The sequence below is a fragment of the Lolium perenne genome, chromosome 1, assembly GCF_019359855.2.
Source record: "Lolium perenne isolate Kyuss_39 chromosome 1, Kyuss_2.0, whole genome shotgun sequence".
Taxonomy (NCBI): domain Eukaryota; kingdom Viridiplantae; phylum Streptophyta; class Magnoliopsida; order Poales; family Poaceae; genus Lolium; species Lolium perenne.
The window spans coordinates 143,485,386-143,505,637 of record NC_067244.2 but is presented as its reverse complement, the minus strand read 5'-3'; the positions used below and the strand labels follow the sequence as shown (position 1 = coordinate 143,505,637).

Sequence of the window (20,252 nt, the reverse complement as noted above, 5' to 3'; positions counted from 1 at the left end):
GGCAATCTCGAGAGTTTAAAAATCTGTCAAAAGGCCCCTGTGAATGGCGAAAACACATTATGTGGTACTCCAGAGACTGGGGAAATGGTGCAAAGTTCCCTGTTTATGATCAAAGTGCCGCTTAATTGTCCTGTAAATTAAAAGTGGTACCTAGAACTAATTCTGTATCCTTTCTTTTTATGTTGTGAAGTGTAATTTGACACTATGAAAGTACTTGCATAGGCCTGATTGATTTCTGAATTTTATATGTATTCTGACACTTATATGTATGACGTACCTTCATATATATACAGTGTCTTGCCATGAATCCTGATTGTGAGAAATGTAAGAATCCTGCTGCTTGTTTGAGAGCTGACATTCGAGAGTGAACAGATGCTATTTTGCCTGAATGTGTTTGCTGCATCAAAGAGCAGAGAAGATTAAGATTATTTTTTACTTGTGTCTGGTGCTACTTGTTCGGAGGCAAAGAGGGTTGAGAGAGTATAGATTTATTTTCCTAATGGTTTTATAGGTTCTTCACCACAACCATATGAGGTCATCGACCTACTGGAGCTATTGAATGCTAAAAAATGGCACCGCTGTTATGTTCCTGGAGAAATAGCCATCACTCTAGAATGATAAGATGAGGCAAGCATGAAGGTACAAGCTTTGCAACCTCAAATGTCATATCATTGAATTCAAGACAGTAGTACATGACTAATGTGATAATTCCTGTAATTGAGATTCACTTCTGTTTTTTAAATCGAAAATTATGCTCTTCTGTTTAGTAAGTATAACCACTCTATAAGCATGACTAATGTGATAATGATGACTTGTTACAAGATCCAAGCAGGATACATGAACATGTTATATAAAAAAGCTCTTAGTTAACTGCACTTCTGATGTCCCATGCCATTACAAACAGGGGGCGTGACAGGATGACAACAAGTTTTAGTCCTACTTTTAGTACACCAAGTTAATTTTAGCCCAGTCACTTCTCATTCGACCCAAAACCAGCTTACGGAAATTTAAGAGAATGAAGGATGCTACATCATGTTTATGATAGAGGCCTATAGTTATCTCTGCTGCATTCTTAAGAAGCTGCTTCCTTGCTGCTTATATTGATGTATCTATCACTTCCCTGTAGGGCATCATATCAGGGGGACAAGCTGGAGTTGGATGAGAATTGATGGATGAGCTTGAATTTCTTGATGTTGCACTGTTTATGTGGAGCTGGAGGCGTATAATCTCTCTCTCCATAATGATTTTTTTCACGGAGAGAACAAGTGTATGTAGTATGTACCACTATGTTTGCACCTTCTTCACCTATAAAATATATTGATTATTCATTTTGCTTCAATTGATTTTTATTGTGTTACATGAACAAGAAAAGGGGTGCTCCGCATGCGATGCAGGAAGGCAGAGGAGGGGCCGGGAAAACCGGAGAGGGCATAAGGAAGACAACGCGGCCATTGGTGGCGGCGGCCGGACTGAGACATGGTGGTGGTGGTGCTTGAGGGTGGGCGGCTCCTCCAGAAGGAGATGGCGGCTTGTGATTATATCATAGAGGATGGGGTAACTGGTCAGGGACGGGCTGGAGGATGATATCTCGACTCGGTCGCGGCGCACCACAGTGGAAGAAAACCACCAAGGCGCCGATTCAGAGCAACCCATCGCAATTCCTGGTGTATCTGGTGATTCAGGGTGTGGTTGAACATTAGTGGCATGGGAATCCACCTGGCCCCACCTTCTGTGTTAAAATGATGGCTCACAAGAGTGATCTAATATGCTTTGGAAGATCTTATGTTTTTGTAAGGACCCGATGGAAAATTGCTTTGCCTAATATAATGTAAGTTGTTTGTATTGGTCTCCAAAAAAATGAGGATTGGTTGGAGGGTTATTTATGCAAAAACTTATTTAAGAGTAACTTGTGTTTGGTTATTCTTTTTTTCTGGGTTAGTTCAATCCAGAGTAATGTGTGGTTGAAAGGAAAAGAAAATTGTGAAGGAGAAGAAATCCGACATGTATCATTTACATCTTGACGCATTTTGGAGCTCGTACAATGTTGCATTATATCTAGATCCTTTCATACATATATTAAGTAAGGAGTTTGTAATGAGTTGATGGCTCAACTGTAATGCTATGCTTAAAATAAAGAAATAGAGGAAACATAGTTCCCTTTAAGGCTTTCCAGTTGTGAGGTTATTTTAATTTTTTTTAGATATCCACAATTGAAAGGCCGGATGCAGCTGAGGCCTCTCTACTCCACCTCCACCTCTTCTACCTCCTCTCCCTCCTATTTTGCCTCTGGTTTGCACTCATCGTCGAAGGGGGGTTGTTGAGATGTCTCGACATCGACGGTGTTGGACTCCAGTATGTGAACGAACGAACTATAGATGCGACGCAATGAAGGTTTAGATAACAAAAATTGCGGGCATAAAAACCAAGACGGGGACAAAACTGCGTACATAGATTCATCAAGCGTGGCCCCCGCCGTCAAAGAGGGTAACAACGCAGGCGGGGAGTTAGATGAATGGTACGGTGGAGGGTGGCCGCAGGGGATGGTTGCCTTCCGCCTCTGCTTTGCCACGGCGGTAGGCCTCCTGCCTTCGATTTCTGCCGCACCCGGGCAGTCGCCTTGGCCGGTCACGGTTTAAGTTGATGCATTATTTGTTTGTATAAAAGAAATAAATTAAAAAAATAGCTTTCAATAACCGATCACGGTGAATGTCAAAATTTTAATATTTCACTAATTTTTAAATAATAAAAAATAAAAAGGTCGCGTGCTAAAAGCTGCTCGCTCGTAACAAAAGTAAATCGTGCATTAGAAAAAAATGTTCATGTTGTCCAACAATTGTTCACGGACATTCAAAAAAATGTTTATTATTTTTCAAAAATATTCTATTTTCGAAATAGATTCACCAATTCTAAAAATAAATCATCCATTTCAAGAAAGTGAATTATATATGTGCATTAAGAAATAAAACTGGAAGACCCGTGGCAACGCACGGGCATTTGTACTAGTGAAGAGAAAAGAATGAATCCATCAATGCGATGGGTAAAGAGGGAGGTCGTAATGGAGGAGAGAAAAGGTGGAGAGGCAGTTGGCTCCGAGGACATGCAGGCCTGCGGAGAAGACGAGGCGGAAAAGAGGAGAAAAAAGTAAGCGAGAGGAACCGAGTGTGTGTCAATGCGAAGGGGTCGCTAATTAGGGTGACGTGGCTTCACAACAGACCAACAAAATGGGGTCAGCTATTTAGAAAGAGAAGATACATGCATGTATTTGAACGAAAGGATTAAACCGCTTTCCCGAAGGGTAAATAATATGTGGTGATATGTTATGCTATTTTGTGATGATAACAGTAAGGATATACCTAAATAGTTGGAGAACATTTTCTTACTCACATGCAAGTAATTTTACTTCTATAATTAAACCACTCGCTAGAATGTAGAGTGTACAACGTGATCTTTCTAGACTTCGCCCGCTACTAACCACCATTGACAGTGGCTCCGCTTTCCGCACACCACACAGGCTCTGGCAGACATGAAAATGACAGGCGCCCACTTAGGCTACTGTGCTCGGTATCAGGGCGAGCTGCACTCCCCGGTAGCCATGATGACTACTACTGGCTGCAAAACTGAATAATAACCAGAAGCAGTTTCATACATGATATGCACTCTAAAGGAGAACAAATAAATGAATTAATGCTATGATATATGGTTTGGAAAACCGTACATGTGTTCTCGTGAGGTTATCGACAAATTATACAATCTATTTACGTTTGAAGCAGCAGACATCGCCTACAAAATTTGACAATACTACAAGTAGTAAGAGATATATGTAAGGCTGGCCATAGTGCTAGTATCATAGGTAGTATCATGCATCCTAGGCCCACAAAAATGATGATGTGGCATCTAATTAATGAGGAGAGATAGAATTAGAGTAACATAGGTAGATACTGTATCATAGCGCACGTTACGAGAAAAGTAAATGCTAAATAGATCTTGTACATAGATTTACATTGGGATTCTACAAAATAATAAATTTACAAGTTTATGATACTACACTATAATACCACCCACTATAGAGATAACATCATAGACAAGTATCATATGCATGATACTAGTATATGATACTATGCACTATGACCAGCCTAAGAGCACGTTCACTGTTTCAGTACTCATAGCAAGTAATATTTGCTTGCTCGATAACTAAAACTTGCCAATGTCACCCTACAATAAAAGGCATGAATGTTTTGAAACCAAACGATCATTTTCATACTGCAAGTAATAGTAGCATCTCATTTCTTACAAATAAATTTAACCTTGCAGTAGATCTGAACCCATTGTAGAGAAATTCACTGGTTGTTAAGGGTGTGGGAGCTTTACGACCGGAACTATTGATTCTGCCCCCTAGTGCCACAGGCGAGGCAAAAAATGAGACATTATAAGGAACCTTGAAGCATCTGCACTCTAATTGTGCAGCTTTAAATTTTCTTCGTACTACATGAGTTCGGGCAATTTTATCCTTTTGTACTACAGAAATAAACATGCCAAGGTCCTCGAGATGTTCATTATAAATTCTATATGCACAAGAAAAACTGGGCCCGATTCCTCCTCACAATTACATACCGTGCAAGGACCCCACGTGAGAAAAGCTCTACTCAATTTCATCAGCAAGCTTCTAAAGATAAATCAATTTATTCTCGTTCAGAGCAGGATTCAATATTGGTGATTTCAAATCTGCATCTAGCCACCCAAAACTATGAAGTTGCAGAAAAGATAAGATGTGGGATACTGTCTGTTTGATGCGGTAGCTAACAAAAATTAAAAGGTTTGGAAAACATACGAGTCGGACGATGACCTGGGCATGGGCGGTTCTCTCTGATGGTGACGATGGGCGCCCATGGCAACCGTGGAGGCGAGGGAGACAACGGTGGTAAGCATCTCTTCTTGAGGAGCATGACGTCGATGAGCTCCTTGCCTCGGGCAGCAGGACGTCGATGAGCTCCCCGCCTATCAGTGCAGTACGGCCATGTGGCGTCGCCCGTCGGGAGGGCGGGCTGGGTTGTGGAAGGCGCGAGAAGGAGGGCAAGACACGGTGCTGCGACGGCCGACGGGATTGGGCAGAGCATTGCGACGGGGAAGATGTGAGGACGGGAGTAGTTACGATTGTGACAGAAGTTGTGGAGCAGGACGTGGATGGCGGTTGCTTTGATTACTTTAGCGAGGGATTAGCGTTCGTGGGTGTTCCGCTCCATCAAACACGGAAAGATTGTGGCGCGTTGGATCTGTTAGTTTGACGGCCAGGATTGTTTGGATCAGATCTTTTATTAGTAGTGGTGATGGTGATGATGGAGTGTTATGAGCTAAAGACGTCGAAAGACTAAGTATTCTCGGTTGGAGAAAAACAAGAGTGTTGAATGTATTTCTCGCCAGACTAAGAAATTGACCAACAACTGAGATTCCTTGATATAGGAGAAAATTCTGAAAATCATTCAGGAAAATCTGTGGGAGTAAAAAATATAATGAAAACACAAAATCTCTCTGGTGCTTCTTGAGCTCGATAATGCTGCTTCAGGCCCAAATGGTGCATATCCCTACCACCACTTCAATGAATATGTGCAATTGTGTGTGATATTGTTTCAGATTGTAGGCAAGATATCAACAAATTAACTAAATATTCGTTTTATAGGTTATCTAGGTGTGGGTGTGCTTACCTCTGATCTATTGTGAAATGTGTTGTTCTCGCTCTACTGCCACGTACACATCCCAATGTCTAGATATTTGTTCCTTAGTGCCTTTGAAAAGAGTATTAACTCATATTAAAATATATTGAAATGTATGTATGATGTGCACTACGGACGAATGTTAAGTAATCCCCTGCTGTATTTTTTGAAAGCATCCCCTGCTGTATTAATATGATGTGGACTCCTAAAGTAACAATATCTTGACTACAATATCATTTTTTATGTTCATATTACAGGAATATGGAGATACCAAGTAAATTTCACTTGCCAATATTATGGTAATTCCAATAATACGTTTTCATCGGTTATTCATAACTGCTTGCCCGCCGGGCAAGCCGCACCTTCCTACCTAGTATATAGAAAGAGCAGCAAATCGGGATTGTGTCGAAATTTAACTGCCTTTGGTCGATTTCTTATCAGAGTCGTCTCTATGAGCGCTAGCGGCAGAAGATTTCCCTGTCTTTGGGGGAACTGGTTGTTCCTGTTCTTTGACAGGAGACTGTTCTTTGACAGGAGACGAGGAATCTTTAGCAGTTGGCCCGTTTAATCCAGCACAAGAGGAACATCCAAGGTCTGACTTGAAGGGTGCGCCAACTAGTATTGGCTGCACAGCTGGCTGATGAAGAGCTGTAAGCAATGAAAGCACGCGTTTGTGTCAAGTGTAATGGAAATAAACCCAAACCAATTGCAAACGTATAGGACCCCCTGACAGGGCTCACCTCTCCTTTCTACAAGACCCACAAAGCTCCACGCAACGAAGGAACAAGAAATCGCCTGGACAGGAGATAAATTGGGAGATGTTTTAATGATTTAACATAAGAAAGCAGGGCAGCATCAGCATGTTTACAAGCTTACTTACAAAACTTAGTTGGATTCAATATTTTGACCTTCATATAGCTAGATGCACCATAATGCACTATTAGAGAAACAGCTCATTGCCTAGCTGCTAAACATGGTAACAAACCTACTACCGTTCTGTTACTTGAAACCTAAAGGTACTAAAGAAACCCAAAAGTAAGCTCTTATTTTTTAACCAGGGGGGAATATAAAGCCCACGTATTAGCATATTACATCACAAAATTAGAAGCATATAGCAAACCGAAAAATATGGGGAATTGATATATTAACCTTAGGGATCAAATGCACCTATTATCGTTAGTACACATGTGCACCTCAAAATTCCCCCAAAAAATCATATTACTAGACCATTTTAAAATACATGCATGTCCAAACATTGTGTACAAAGATGATCGTGTGTACTGTACAAAAATGACATTTTCTCTATTTATTTTTTGCACAGTGCACATATGGCAATACTTATACATGTATTGATTCTAACATGTATGGTTGTTTTGTGGATTCTACGTGCACAAGCACTCAGATCAATAATAGGCGCATACGACCCGTAGAGCATAAAACCAGTATTCAATCAAACACCTTTATAGGGCTCTTATTTTCAACCATATAAACAAGTTTACTGTACTTAGTAACGAGAGATTCCAGGTAGAAGCAAGTACTCCGAGCTACCTGAGGAAGGGTTGTTGTCCACAGCATAGATAAAAGAGATATTGCTCTCCAGACCTTCTTTACTCTGTCCCTCTTGCGAGTGCATTCTTTACATCTCCTTATCGCACTGCGATCAAGCTAAAAGCCAAAAATTCGTATTAGCTATCCTTCCATTTTGACTTGTGAGACGTCAACACTTTCCAGTATTTATCTTTGGCCAACAATTAGTGAAAGAATATGTGGATTCTGTCATAAAAATTGATTTCATTGAAAAGTGATTTTAGTACTAATCCAACAGTATCAGTTTGTACCAAATAATTTATACATTGTTTGACTAAATGTTGGAATACTCATAAGCATCGGCACCTTACCTTCCACATTTGAGGGAATAACAGTTAACACTGAATCTGCCCAAGAATTTTTGACAAAATATGGGAGTAACAAATGCCTTAGAAGGTTAGACTAACATACATCAATACAAAACTAATGAATCAACTATCATGACCGGTCTCAGAAGATAAAAAGAGAGCATAGAAGAAAAGAAAGAGATATAAATAAATGAGGTCCGATTACCAAAGTTGAGTAATGCAAAGTTACAAACTGACCAAGAAATATGCCTACACTAGTTTATGAGTATGGATTTTGTACACGCAGGTATGAGTAAGGAAGTAATATGTACCGTCCAGATTGAGGTTGCTTTGAGATCCGGAGAAGAGTAGGGAAAGAGAATTCATGTGCGTGCACTTCTTCCGTCGCGTGGATCACTGCTTTCCCTCGGCTTTTACTCCGGTAGACACGGAGATTCTGTCTCGGAGCAGACAAGAGCGACTACCGCGGTCGTCATTGCCCATCTCCCCTCAACACTGTTGACTCTGTCGCCTCCGCGGTAGCCATTGCCCACCTCCCCCTCAAAAATTTCTCGCTCCAAAATTCCCCACTTCAGATCCTCTATCGCCGCCGCCGCCACCGTGCTTGCTCCGTCGACGCCCCTCTCCGCTTCACGCGCCCCTTCTTCTGGCCAGGAGCGGCTGATCCGCGGGCGGCGGACGCGACTGCTCTGTCTCCCGGCCTGTCCGTCGTAGTCGGGGCTGCCGGCCTTGCGCCTCTTGCAAGCAATGTCTGGCGGGTCAAGTCCAGGGAGAGTACCCTCCCATTCCTTGAAGGGGGCAGTATCCACAGATGATTTCTACCCCCTGCCCGAGTACGTAGCCTCTCTGATACCTCCCGCCGGTGAGCCGGTATCCTTTGAAGATGAGAAGGAAGAGGCCTCCTTCTTCGCCGGGCCACAAGAAGGCAGCAGCTCACCTCCGTCCAAGCTGGGCTCGGACAATTTTTCGGGTTCGAGTTGAGCAAGGCCAGAGTTTTCATTGTGAATGTGGACTGTTTGGTCATTTTGGGATAATGTGCGGCCATGTTATCAGGGTGAGATTTCCTGTTTGTTCGACAATTTCTTGTCTGCTGTACATTTACTGGAACTGACTAAAATATATGTTTACGTGCAGCTCATGATACACCTTGGTTTGAATCAGATCCCTGACTTCCATATAATGAAGCGGTGGACAAAATCTGCTAGGGACATCCTTGGTCCAAATATTGAGGGCTCTGTAGATACGGAGGTGTCTTTGCCGAAGTCTTTCCGGCACAACATAATGTATGTAAGTGCCCTTGAGCTTTTGAAAATGGGTGATGTATCAGAGAGTAGGTACCGCATAGTCATGAAGAACATCACAGCCGCAAAGAAAGAACTTCGGGAAGACGACACTCCGGTTGCTCCATTATATTATTCCAGTGGTGGCGAGGACGAAGGGGACACTCGGAGGTCTACTGCTAGAACAACCCATCTCGAAGGACTGGATGACAGTGGCGCAATGACAAGTGATGGTGTGACTATTAAGGAGCCATTGGTTAAGAGGGGCAGGGGTAGGCCTAAAGTGACAAGGTTCAAGTCATTTTTTGATGCAGGTGGTAAGATAAAAAGCAAAGAAGGACAAGAGAGATGCCATTGCTCGGCCGGAAGGTCTTTCCCAGCAAACAACATTTTGCAAGCGCTGCAGGAAGCCTGGACACAACTCTTCTACATGCACGGTGACTCCTGACAGCTGGACCAGTACTGCTGATCATGTTCCGGAGAGTCTTCCAAAGAAGCCCCGCAGGCAGAACAAATGTAGGAAATGCGGTGGTTCAGGTCATAACTCCGCAACATGTACCGCAGGCTTTGAAGAAGAAGATGCAGGCTTGGAAGAAGATGCTTAGTTCATTTTATTTTTCGACCACGTGTTGTAATGCCCGATGTCTGAAATGTTGCCATTTGTCTGTTGAATTTTTCTGATGAACCGAACTGCCAGAATCTTTAGCAGTTCCCTGTCAATTTTGTTTGTTTGGTGCCTCATTTTCTGTTATGATGCTCGTAACTGTAGAGAAATGGTGGTTGTCACCAATTTGTTCCGCAGTGTTTCAGATTGCCTGAGCAACTGCCCATGGACAGAACAATTGGGAAAAAATGCTGGCATTTTCTGTTGAGCTCTCTTTCTTTTATTATTTTTGTCAGCTGTGAATTCAGAATCGTAAAGCTATTGTTCAAATTCCTACAGAATGTCTTATCAACATGTATAGATGAGTCATTCCCAAAATGTTCCATTGTACATAATGGTATAGATGAGCCTAGTATATAATGATGCTGGATGCGTCTGTAGGCTTCAAACAGTTTACTGGGCATTTAGAAGCACCTCGTTTGGGTCCCATGGTTTCAAATTCAAAAACATGCCATAGGGTGGCCTTGGACGAGGCTGCTGGCTCGCCTCTTTCCTATAAGAAGGAACCAATTTGTTCTAGTCAGGCCACAGCTAAGAATTCCACCCATCCCTTACGGTGATCAAGTAGAGCACATAACAAAACAAGGAAAATCAGATGTCGGGCTCTGTTCCTTCCAGCGTCGACCTTGAGCATGCCTCATGCTTGACTTCGTTGTCTCATGGAACAGTCTCACAGGGAACTATGGTTCCAGAGAGTTCTTCCTCGATACTGCGGGTCTGAGACCATGGGGAGCCAGATCCACAGCTGCTGCGGCGGTGGGCAGTGCCACCGCTGCTGCGCGTGAGCGACTCGCCTGACATCGCCGGGATACAGAAAAGGAGGCGCGGAAGGAGATGGAGAAAGAAAAGAGAAAAGCAGTGGAGTGGAGGCGATGGAAGAGAGAGGGATGGCGTGTGCTTGCCTCGATGGCCAGGGAATCTCGGGCACTCTGGCATCCTTTATGCCGTGTCTCATGGGGTGCTGCTACTGCTGTAGTGCAAAGTGTGGTGCACAAGTGAAATCCTTTTGCATTTCTTTTCTCCGGATCTCAAAGCAACCTCTCACTCTGAACGTAACGATTGCTTCCTCACCCATCCTTGTGTGTACAAAGTTATTTCCGCTAGTTTATTTGAGTTATACTGTTACACTTACACAGAGCAAACTGCACAGAGAAGTCAAATAATAAAGCATAGCCGTACTTATAAGTGATGGGTGATGGATTGACAGTATAATGCATGAAAAATGTAAGTATAGTGTATATCTTCAAGTTTCACATCAAATAAGTTTTCCTAAAAAAGAAAGTTTCAGGCCAAACAAGATAAATACGGAGTACATTAAACTGGCAAAATAATCTCTGCACTGTAGATCGAATGTATTACATTTTCATATTTCAAAACATGGGAATTGTGCAGAAAACATTAGACTATGTAAGGCTTTTATGATCTAAAGAACCAGTTCTGTCAACAAAAAAAAGATCTAAAGAACCTTCACTGCAAATTTATCAAAAATTCTAGGCACGTAGTAACAAGAAGTGTATGAGTTCAATCATAAGTGCTGCAAAACGACCAACCAATGCATGGACAACTGAAGCACAGCAGATTGCTAAATAATCTGAACTGAGTGTTGTTTATAAAAATCACTGCGCTTAATGCATCTTCACTCATAAATGTAGGCCCTGGGGGGCTTCTGTTGAAATGGTAAAGAAAGATCACCACTTAGCATTAAATATATAATTATGTCAGACATCTAATGTTCATCCAACTTACAGAAATAGCACGTCATTGCCAAGATTTAAGAATAAACACATTTTTTCATAACCAGAACTTAAATAAGAAGACATGGAACTGAAGGGAAGGAAAAATAATGATGTTTACCATTTACATTCCAGCTTTGTTCACTTACCTACCACTGACATGGCTCATCAGTACAGATTATATGGTTTATATCTAGGAAAACAAATTTATCTTATGGAACTGTGCACAGTGGGAGCATTGAAAAACTAAACAAGCTCAAAAGAGCAAATATTTGAAAATGCAATACATTGGATCTCGAATTTTATAGCACAAGAGCATACACTTAGATCAGAAAAACTGTACTCATACCTCAACACGAAGCATGATGAACAGTGATGTTATCATGGGAAAGATGCAAAGAGCATCAGGGGTCGTCAGATCAGTAAACCAGAATGCACCACCCGCATTTAAAGATGGGACTTTCTCAACCATGTTTGATATCTAGAAGCATGACAAAAGAATGAGAAAACAAATATTCTGTGAAAACAGAAATGCTGAAGGTGGTTGTGGTGGTGAAACATTGAAAGTGGTTGTGGTGGTAAGAAGAGGTACACCAAAAGTTAGCTAAACAGATGGTTCAGCATGTGAAGTCAACTTACAGCAGTATAAAGAGTTATAAAGGTGTACGTTGTCGCAATGGGTGGAAGAATTGTCAGAAGACCTAACCTGTGAACAAAAGAAACCATTTAAATCTTAGAGAAACCCATGCAAGATCCCTAAAACAACATGTAGGAGCAAAAAGAAGCTGGAGACTCCTTATGGATAAAGTTAAATTTGTCAGCCAAAGGGAATTTTGCTCAGCACAATAAAAAAGCACAGAAATCAGAGGCAACAATCAGCAAGTGGAAAGGTGAAATAAGCTACACCGCAACATGAATTATTATGATTTTGGCTACGACCAGTCACTCACACCACGGCACTACAGATTATTAAGCGCACCATACTATTATTAAAGACAAAGTAGAAGGTGTGCACATGCACTATATTTTCACAACAAATAAGCAATATATTGAAGCAAAATATTGTCACTAAATTGTCCAGCAGAAGTGCCCCAATTTGCTGAAGGAGGTATGAACATGGACATTATACAACAACAAAAGCGACAACACTCTTTTTTCTGTCTGGAATTGCATATGCAAGAACACAAATAAAAGGCCCTAACTAAGTTTTCACGTTTACACATATTAAAGAGGATTTTCAGTTCCATGGATCCACTCTTCATTACAGTTGGATGCATATATGTTTGCCTAGGGATCTAAGGGCTGTACTTTTTTTTTCGAGAAAACGCAAAGGACCTTTGCGTTTCATTTCATTGAACAGTAAAATTAACAAGGAGCCTACAGTACTTGGACAGTGCTAGTACAGTTCTCTTGAAATGTTGTGCTGCACAGCCCCCAATGAAGACTAGTTCTAATAGTATTTCTAAACTGGTTGTCTGCTAGGCTTTAAAAAAAATCTCCTCTTACTTATCAATTCACCTCATTTTGGTAACGTTTGTGTACCATTTACAAATAAAAACGATTGACAATAACACATGTTGCACTGTTCATTGATTACTTACCGTGGTTTTTCTGATCCTCTGATTATTGAGACTCTTGCACTACGAGATGCTGTTATTTATGCAAGGGACAGAGGGTTTGGTAGAGTTGTCTTTGAAGTGGACTCTGAAAATCTGGTTCATCTTTGGCACAATAGATCGACTGATCGTTCTATGGTCAAGAATGTTTTAGATGAGATTGGTGAGCTGAGTGTGTTTTTCACAGTTTTTAGCTTATGTCATGCTCGTCTCGGGGCTAACCAGGCAGCTCATTCTTGTGCAAAATTTGCAAGCATTCAAGATGGGTTGTTTTCCTGGGATGCTGAGCCACCTGCTTTCCTAGTTCACAGCTTACAGGCTGATTGTAATGGTGTGTGAATGGTGGCTGCAAGTTTTTGACGCACTCTTTTCCTTACCAGGGTACCTAAGGGGACTGGAAGGTTTTTAATGAGGCGGCTTGCTAGCTTAATATATATATATATATATATTGATTCTCAAAAAAAAAATAGATGTCATTTCATCCTTGATTAAACTTAGCCTCTCAATTATTATGAACAATTGAACCTTGCAAATTATATAGACAGCTTCGGGTTTCATGTGTCTAACACTATTTCATATACACAACAAGTTTACTAAAGAGATTCCCGCTGCAACGAGCGGGGTATCTTTCTAGTATATATAGATAATCAGACAAACTATGTATATGCAAGGCTGTCCTTGTTGGTAATGCTCACAGCATGGTAGATGTGAAAGTAGTGAAATGCTTTCATCTTCAGCGGCAATAGGCGGCATTGCCATGCTGCTAGACAACACTATCAGTGTGGAGGCAGGATTGTGGGCTAAGGCAGGGGCAACTGGCCTACACACGCTACTACCAGCGAATTAGTGCTTACAGGTGTGGTTTATGTTGTTGGTATTTTGGTCAATTCATAGGCCAGGTGGACATTTTTTTTATTATCTATTAACGCATCAAAACCCAACGCTTTTGCAATTTTCCAGGAGATAAAATGCAAGTGCATGGAGCGTCTCTGCCGGTCTTCCCATGTTGTGGACTTGGATCCACAACGGGATAACTACCGGGCAGAAGAAAGCCAGACGGCGTGGCTGTGAGGGAACGGGTAGACATAGGTTGAGAAGAGAGAAAACTAGGGAGAGATTAGATTGATTGTTCTTGCTTGTCTTCCACGTGGATGTTCAGGCCCTTGACCTCTCTCAGTACAATTGGACCTATACCTTTCCTTACACAGTTGGACTCTTTCCTATAATCATATACTTTCTATAATCCTATACTTTCCTAATGGACTCTTACTATACTTCTCTTTCATGGACTCCTCCCACGCTGCTAGTCCTGCCTTGACACAGGTGGACCCACGTCCACAACACTACACCCCTCTCGGACAAGCAGCTTGTCCTCAAGCTGCAAGGTGGCGGCCAGGGCTGAAGTCTTTCATGGCTCCGTATTGATGTGATACCGTGACTCCAGCTCCACGGTTTACTAGAGCTCTTTCCTAATTATCTCAAGTACAACTTGTATATCTCTAGGTCACCCTGATTTCCAGCTGGCAGAGATACAACTTTCATGTACAACATGGCTGTACAACAGCCCATGACTGAGACATCCACTTGTGGTATCACGTGTGTCAAAGTGGAGACGATTAGCTCCTGTGTTGCTGCATCATGCACATCATTGTGCAGAAAGTGAGCTGTGTAGAGTAACAAGCCCTGTGACCTGACGCGGTTTTCTGTGGTGACTATTGGCAAATGGCAACCAACTACATGAAGTGTTAATTCAAGAATCTGATGTACTAACATGCCACGAAGTGAACATTCATGATTTGCCGTTGTATCATGCATGAATGCTTAGTCCAAATAAAAAAAATGATGAGATTCTGCTTTTGAAATGGACTGCTTGCTCCTGATGAAAAAGGACTACTGATACCATATAAAAAGTTGAAAGTATCTATGCCAAAAACAAGCCATGCCTTCAATTAAAGTCGTTCCAAGTCTCAGATGAAACAATGCAACATTTTTTTTTCCAAATTGGATAACTTTTAGGCAGATCTTTGCCATGATTATACACTTGAAAGAAAGGTAGGTGAACCATAAAACTTTATCTTCTCTATTTAATGTTAGCATTAAGCCATCACACATGTCCCTTGTTTCATCGAGCAAGAAAAACATTAACGCCCCGCCAACAACACCATCGGACAAACTTCAGTGTTGTAATATAAAGCTAAGTAAAGCATTTTACATACTTTTTGAGAATATAACGTCCTGCCTCTGCAGCTTCTTCCTTTGATGCATGATCCTTAGCCTGCAGAAAATGATTGTGTACAATTAACTTTCTTGGCAATAGAATATGCAGATTGTACAATGAAATAGGAGTAACAAAAAATCTAGTAGTGTTGCACTTCTCGAATTGCAGGGATCATGAATAATATCGTGATACATACATTCTTTACCAACTTGCCAAAGTGCTCCACTTCCTGACGCAGCACCTATGTAAGTTTGAAGCATTAAAGAACGTAAGGTTTAAGTCTGCGATTAAAACAAAATTCTTTCAAATAAAAATATACGGCAACCAAATTTATTTCAGTTGGCTCTGTAGCAAGGCATTTTTACGATGCACGGGAGTTCTAAAAGAACTTCCTTTATTTGTTTTTATTGCACAATGTACGGATTGACCATTGTTGTAGTGTATATTCTAATTTTCCAATAAATTTTAAAATAAAGAAACGATCATTGTCATGGCTGGCTGCAATCTAGGCAGCTTGCGTCACTATTTCACGGATAATTTAAGTGCAACTTCAACCAAAGCAAGCATAATATCCCCACCTATGAGCATATTTCCAAGGGTTAATTAGATAGATGCCACTACAATTTCCGGTTATTTGAGAAATGCCACTGTAACTTTCCTGTTTCTGTACAATCCATATATGCCATTATGCTCACATAAACTCATGTATTGGCCATTATACTCCCGTATTTCTGTAGTATTATGTATGTATGTATGTATGTATGTATGTATGTATGTATACATGGTGGGGTCGAAACATGGACCAGCTCGACCCAAATCAGACGTGGACCAGTTCGACCCGCACTGCTATTTCCATCTTCCTCCGCAACCGAGTCCTGATCCATCCCTAGAACCATGGCGGCGGCGGAAGCCAGGGAACCTGGCAGCAAAAGAGCACCTGATTGCCTCACTCCCTACCCGTCTCTCCAACTGGGTGGAACTTCCCCAGAAACTTCCCTCCCGTGGCGGTGGAAGGACTGGAAGGCGACAAGCATGGCGGCGGTGGAAGTCACCGAGCATGGCAGCAGAGAGCACCATCTGATTCCTGCATACCGACCCACTGTTGTCCCACTCCCTAGCGGGCAAGATCACCTATCAGCGGACAACTCTATTTCGTATACCGCCAGCAGCACAAATTGCATTGAAATGGGAAAAGAAAGAGAACAGACTAGATCCAAGCAACGGTGTGTCCATGCATCCAAGTGCTAAATCCATCCAAAATCTTGCAGTTGTGATTGTGGATGCGTTCGTAGATGGGAAGCTGATGCATATCCAGCTAACCATCAATGAGTACAACAGAGGCAGCAGCAGAGCTCAGCACACTGCTGTGTCGAAGGCGGCATGACCGGCCTCTCTCATGGGCGAATGGCGGCGTGACCGACTGACCGGCCTCTCTACTGCAGCAGAGCTGGGCTATCGACAGCGACGAATCAAGTTTTTTTTTGTCTCACCTCACTCAGCGCCATGGTGAAAGACAGCTCACTGGCTAGAGGTGAGCCTGATACGAGTCTTGGACATGTATATGTACATACAACAGAAAATACATGGTATAACGGCTAGTACATGTGCTTAAGTGACCGTAATGGCATCTATAAGTTGTATACAGAATTGTAGTGGTGTTTCTCAAATAGCCAGAAATTGCAGTGGCATTTACCCAATTAGCCCTATTTGCAAAACACCCTACCAATGATGGTGATGAGAGGACAATCTCAAATACCTCAACTGGTGAGACAGCTCCAATTCTGAATTGCCAATGATGGTGATGAGAGGACAATCTCAAATACCGCCGCTTTTATACTGTTATTATGCATTAGTACATAAAACTGAATTGCACGAGATCATGTTGATTTAGTCAGTTCAAGTTGGCTTAGTGATTTGGTATTTTGAGCCCGCCCCACGTTTTCGACCTAGAATTGCAACTGCTTATAGCTAGTTGGGTACATGTAAATACTGGCTATACAAGATATACTTTGGGCGCCCAGTATAAATAAATAAGCTGTTGTAATTGAGATAAAAGTCAACTGAAGGGACGAAGATCCGTAATTCCTTAATAAGATCTTACATGTCCGCTCTTTAAGTAAAACATCCACACTGTAGACACCACACATCGCAGCAGCACCGTGGATAGAGCAATGGAAATCCACCTGCAGCGAAAACAATACACGAGGAACATGATGTAGTCAAGAGACGAAATTCCAAGGACACGGCAAATTAAGGGCACAAAATCCTCAAACCCCTAAACCCTGACCAGTTAAAACCGGTGAAGGAATGGACCGCGTCGATGAGATGCTGCGCCGCCGCGACGGCCGGCGACGAGTCCTCCGCGGCCCACGCCACCTCGCCGGGGAAGCTCGCCGGGGCCGCCGCGGGCGCCCCGGCATGAGCGGCATCGGTGAGGACGTCGGTGAAGTCGGGGTCGCGGGAGGAGGAGGAGGAGAAGCTGCGGCGGGGTGGCCCGGGGAGGAGGTGGAGACCGAATGGGAGGAAGTTTAGGGTTTGGGATGTACCGCATCCGCAAGGGGCGAGCGCGGAATGGAGCGACCGAGGCGCGGGCGGGGGTGGAAGGGGCGACGGTTTTCGGGGATCGCCGGTGGAATCAGATGGAAGCAGATGGGTGAGCGAAGGATGGAGGCGGCGGGTGAGGAGATCGGAGAGGCCGCCGGAGGCGAGGTTTCTCCTCGCGGCGGCGGCGAACGCCATTAGCGCTCGGTACGGCGGGAACGAGGAGTGTGACCGTGGAAGTGGGCTCAGACTCGGGCCTCGGCCATTTTCAGGTGGGGATTTTCTTTTTTTTATTTACCCCTGTTTACTTTGGAACTTGATCTTTTTGCCATCGTTTACATTTGCATTTGATTTTCCCTATATTACTTGCATTTGATTTTTGCCCTATATTTACTTTGCAACTTGATGAGTTGCCTTTCCCAACTTCTTTGGAGTTATTTTTCTTTTATTTTCAAGAATTAACAAAAAAAAAGGACGAAGCTACCCCTCTAGTCTCGTGCTCCACAGGCATCGCTGTTGTGCTGCTACTGGTTCTGCTTTACCTCCCTCTTTACTGGTTCCAAGCCCTACAACCACCATTGCTCCCTCCATCCTCCTTCCATGTCGTTGTCCTACCGAATTGGAGGAGGACGATACTTCGGTTTGGTCCTCTAAGCGGCAGTGGGGATTGGAGAAATCGAAATCCTCATGGCCGCATCTTCTATGTTGTTGGTTCTGGGCACCTCCACCGCCGTCTCCTCTCCTTATTGGCACTCCGGTTGGTTTTACTGGCGAACTCCGCCGCGAGATCCTACATGACGGTTGCGAGACTCGTCCCACCTGCTCCCCTTCCCCCTTGTTGCGTGGTGCCGCACCTCCCCGCACACACGAACCAATGCCTCAGCCGCTCACTGCTGCCCCGAAGGTGTCACCGAAATTGCCATCGGCATCCCTATCTGCAGGCCTTAGAGGTGAGGGGCCAAATCATCTAGTTATTGGAATTAGTTTTATTCTTACATAAATCATGTATATTTTAAGCCTTTTATGTTAATAATAAATATATTGTCTTCTTTAGAGTTTCTTAGGATTTTACAGTAGATGGATACGATGGATTTTGGTTACATAAAAAATATACAAGACAAACATGCTTTCGTGCCACTCTCAGTATTTATATTACAAATTCTATATTGTTCACAGGGCTTAGGGTTTATGAAAAAACAAATAGTGAGATATTTTAATGTTTATGTTACCACAATACCAACTCGGCTCCGATGAGAGAGGGGCAAGGAAGGCGGCACGCCATCAACTTGTTTGAGCGCTTGTATTTATCGTTAGGTGGTCTAAGAATCTACTGTAGTACCGGACATACAACAACTTGCATGGTGGGAGCAATTTCATACAACAACTTGAAAAATATGGTGAGGTAGTACACAAACTTGTCATTGAGGTGCAAATCAGTACAGAACCTTTCTAGACATGACCCGTGGCAGCGTTTTTTTTTTGCGTACAAGCCCTAGTACAATTTTTCTCACATTAGAGCATCTCCAGCCGCGTCCCCCAAAGGGATTTGGGGCGTGCCGGGCAAAAAATATGTTCCAGCCGCGTCCCCCAAAGCCATTTTTGTCCGGCGCGGCCTGATACGGTGTCCGGCGCCCCGAGCCCGTCCCCGTCCCACAGGGGACGCACCGGGGACGCCGGACACAACGAAAAGCGAGGCAGGCTCCCACATGTCGGCGACTATTTGCATAAACCATTGGTTCGCGCCTCTTTTCTCGTCGCTCCTTCGTTCCCGCGCCTCCCACCCCACCGCCGCCGCTGGATTTCCCGGCCGGTTGGGCGTCTGATCTCTGCTGAGAGTCGGAACCGTTGTCGCGGCTGGGGCTCCCGCCGGTCGTGCCGCCGCCGCGTCGCCAGCGCGTCCCAGAACGCGCCGTCAAATCCGCCCCACCTCCGCGCACAGAAGGTGCTCGACGACTTGCCAGGTAGGCGCGATTGGCCGCTGTTTGTTGCGTCGTCTGCCTCGGCGCAATTTTAACCATTGATTTTGCTTTAGCCATGGACAACGACGATGAGATGGTTGCCCTGCTGCTGGAGGACGAGCAAGCCTTCGACGACGACCTGCGGGAGCATTTGCTGATCATCGCGTCCCTCTAGGACATGCTCGACGCTGAGGCGGAGAAGAGGAAGAGGCCGCGCCGCGGAGGATCAAGACCGGGAAGAAGGAAGTCGAAGCCCCGGCAGAGGATGGAGGGGCATGCCATGCTGCACAACGACTACTTCGCTGACGACGCAACGCATGCCGACAATTTTCGGCGCCGGTACAGGATGAGCAAGGGGCTGTTCATGAATATCCTCCACGGCGTTCGAGAGTTCGACCCCTACTTCAAGCTCAAGCTCGACGATGTAGGCGTTCTCGGGTTCTCGTCGATTCAGAAGTGCACCGCCGCCATGAGGATGCTTGCATACGGAGCACCTGCCGATACACAGGACGACTACCTTCGCATGAGTGAGTCTACTGCCATTGAGTGCATGTACAAGTTTTGCCGAGCTGTGGTGGGAAAGTTTGGCAAATACTATTTGAGAGGGCCAACTGAGGAAGAGACTGCAAGGATCATGGC

At 43.7% G+C, this 20,252-nt stretch overlaps 1 protein-coding gene across 1 annotated transcript; it reads right to left on the bottom strand.

The window, feature by feature from the left end:
• Nucleotides 1-5,976: 5,976 nt before the first annotated feature.
• On the bottom strand, nucleotides 5,977-17,917 carry LOC127306613 (mitochondrial inner membrane protein OXA1). Its single transcript, XM_051337281.1, has 9 exons — nucleotides 17,402-17,917; nucleotides 17,216-17,297; nucleotides 15,311-15,355; nucleotides 15,113-15,171; nucleotides 11,920-11,986; nucleotides 11,630-11,761; nucleotides 7,257-7,373; nucleotides 6,449-6,503; nucleotides 5,977-6,356 (listed from the first exon to the last, which is right to left on the bottom strand). Exons 1-9 carry the CDS (start codon nucleotides 17,851-17,853, stop codon nucleotides 6,121-6,123), a joined length of 1,245 nt encoding a protein of 414 aa, XP_051193241.1. The 5' UTR covers nucleotides 17,854-17,917; the 3' UTR covers nucleotides 5,977-6,120.
• Between the last annotated feature and the right edge of the window lie 2,335 nt (nucleotides 17,918-20,252).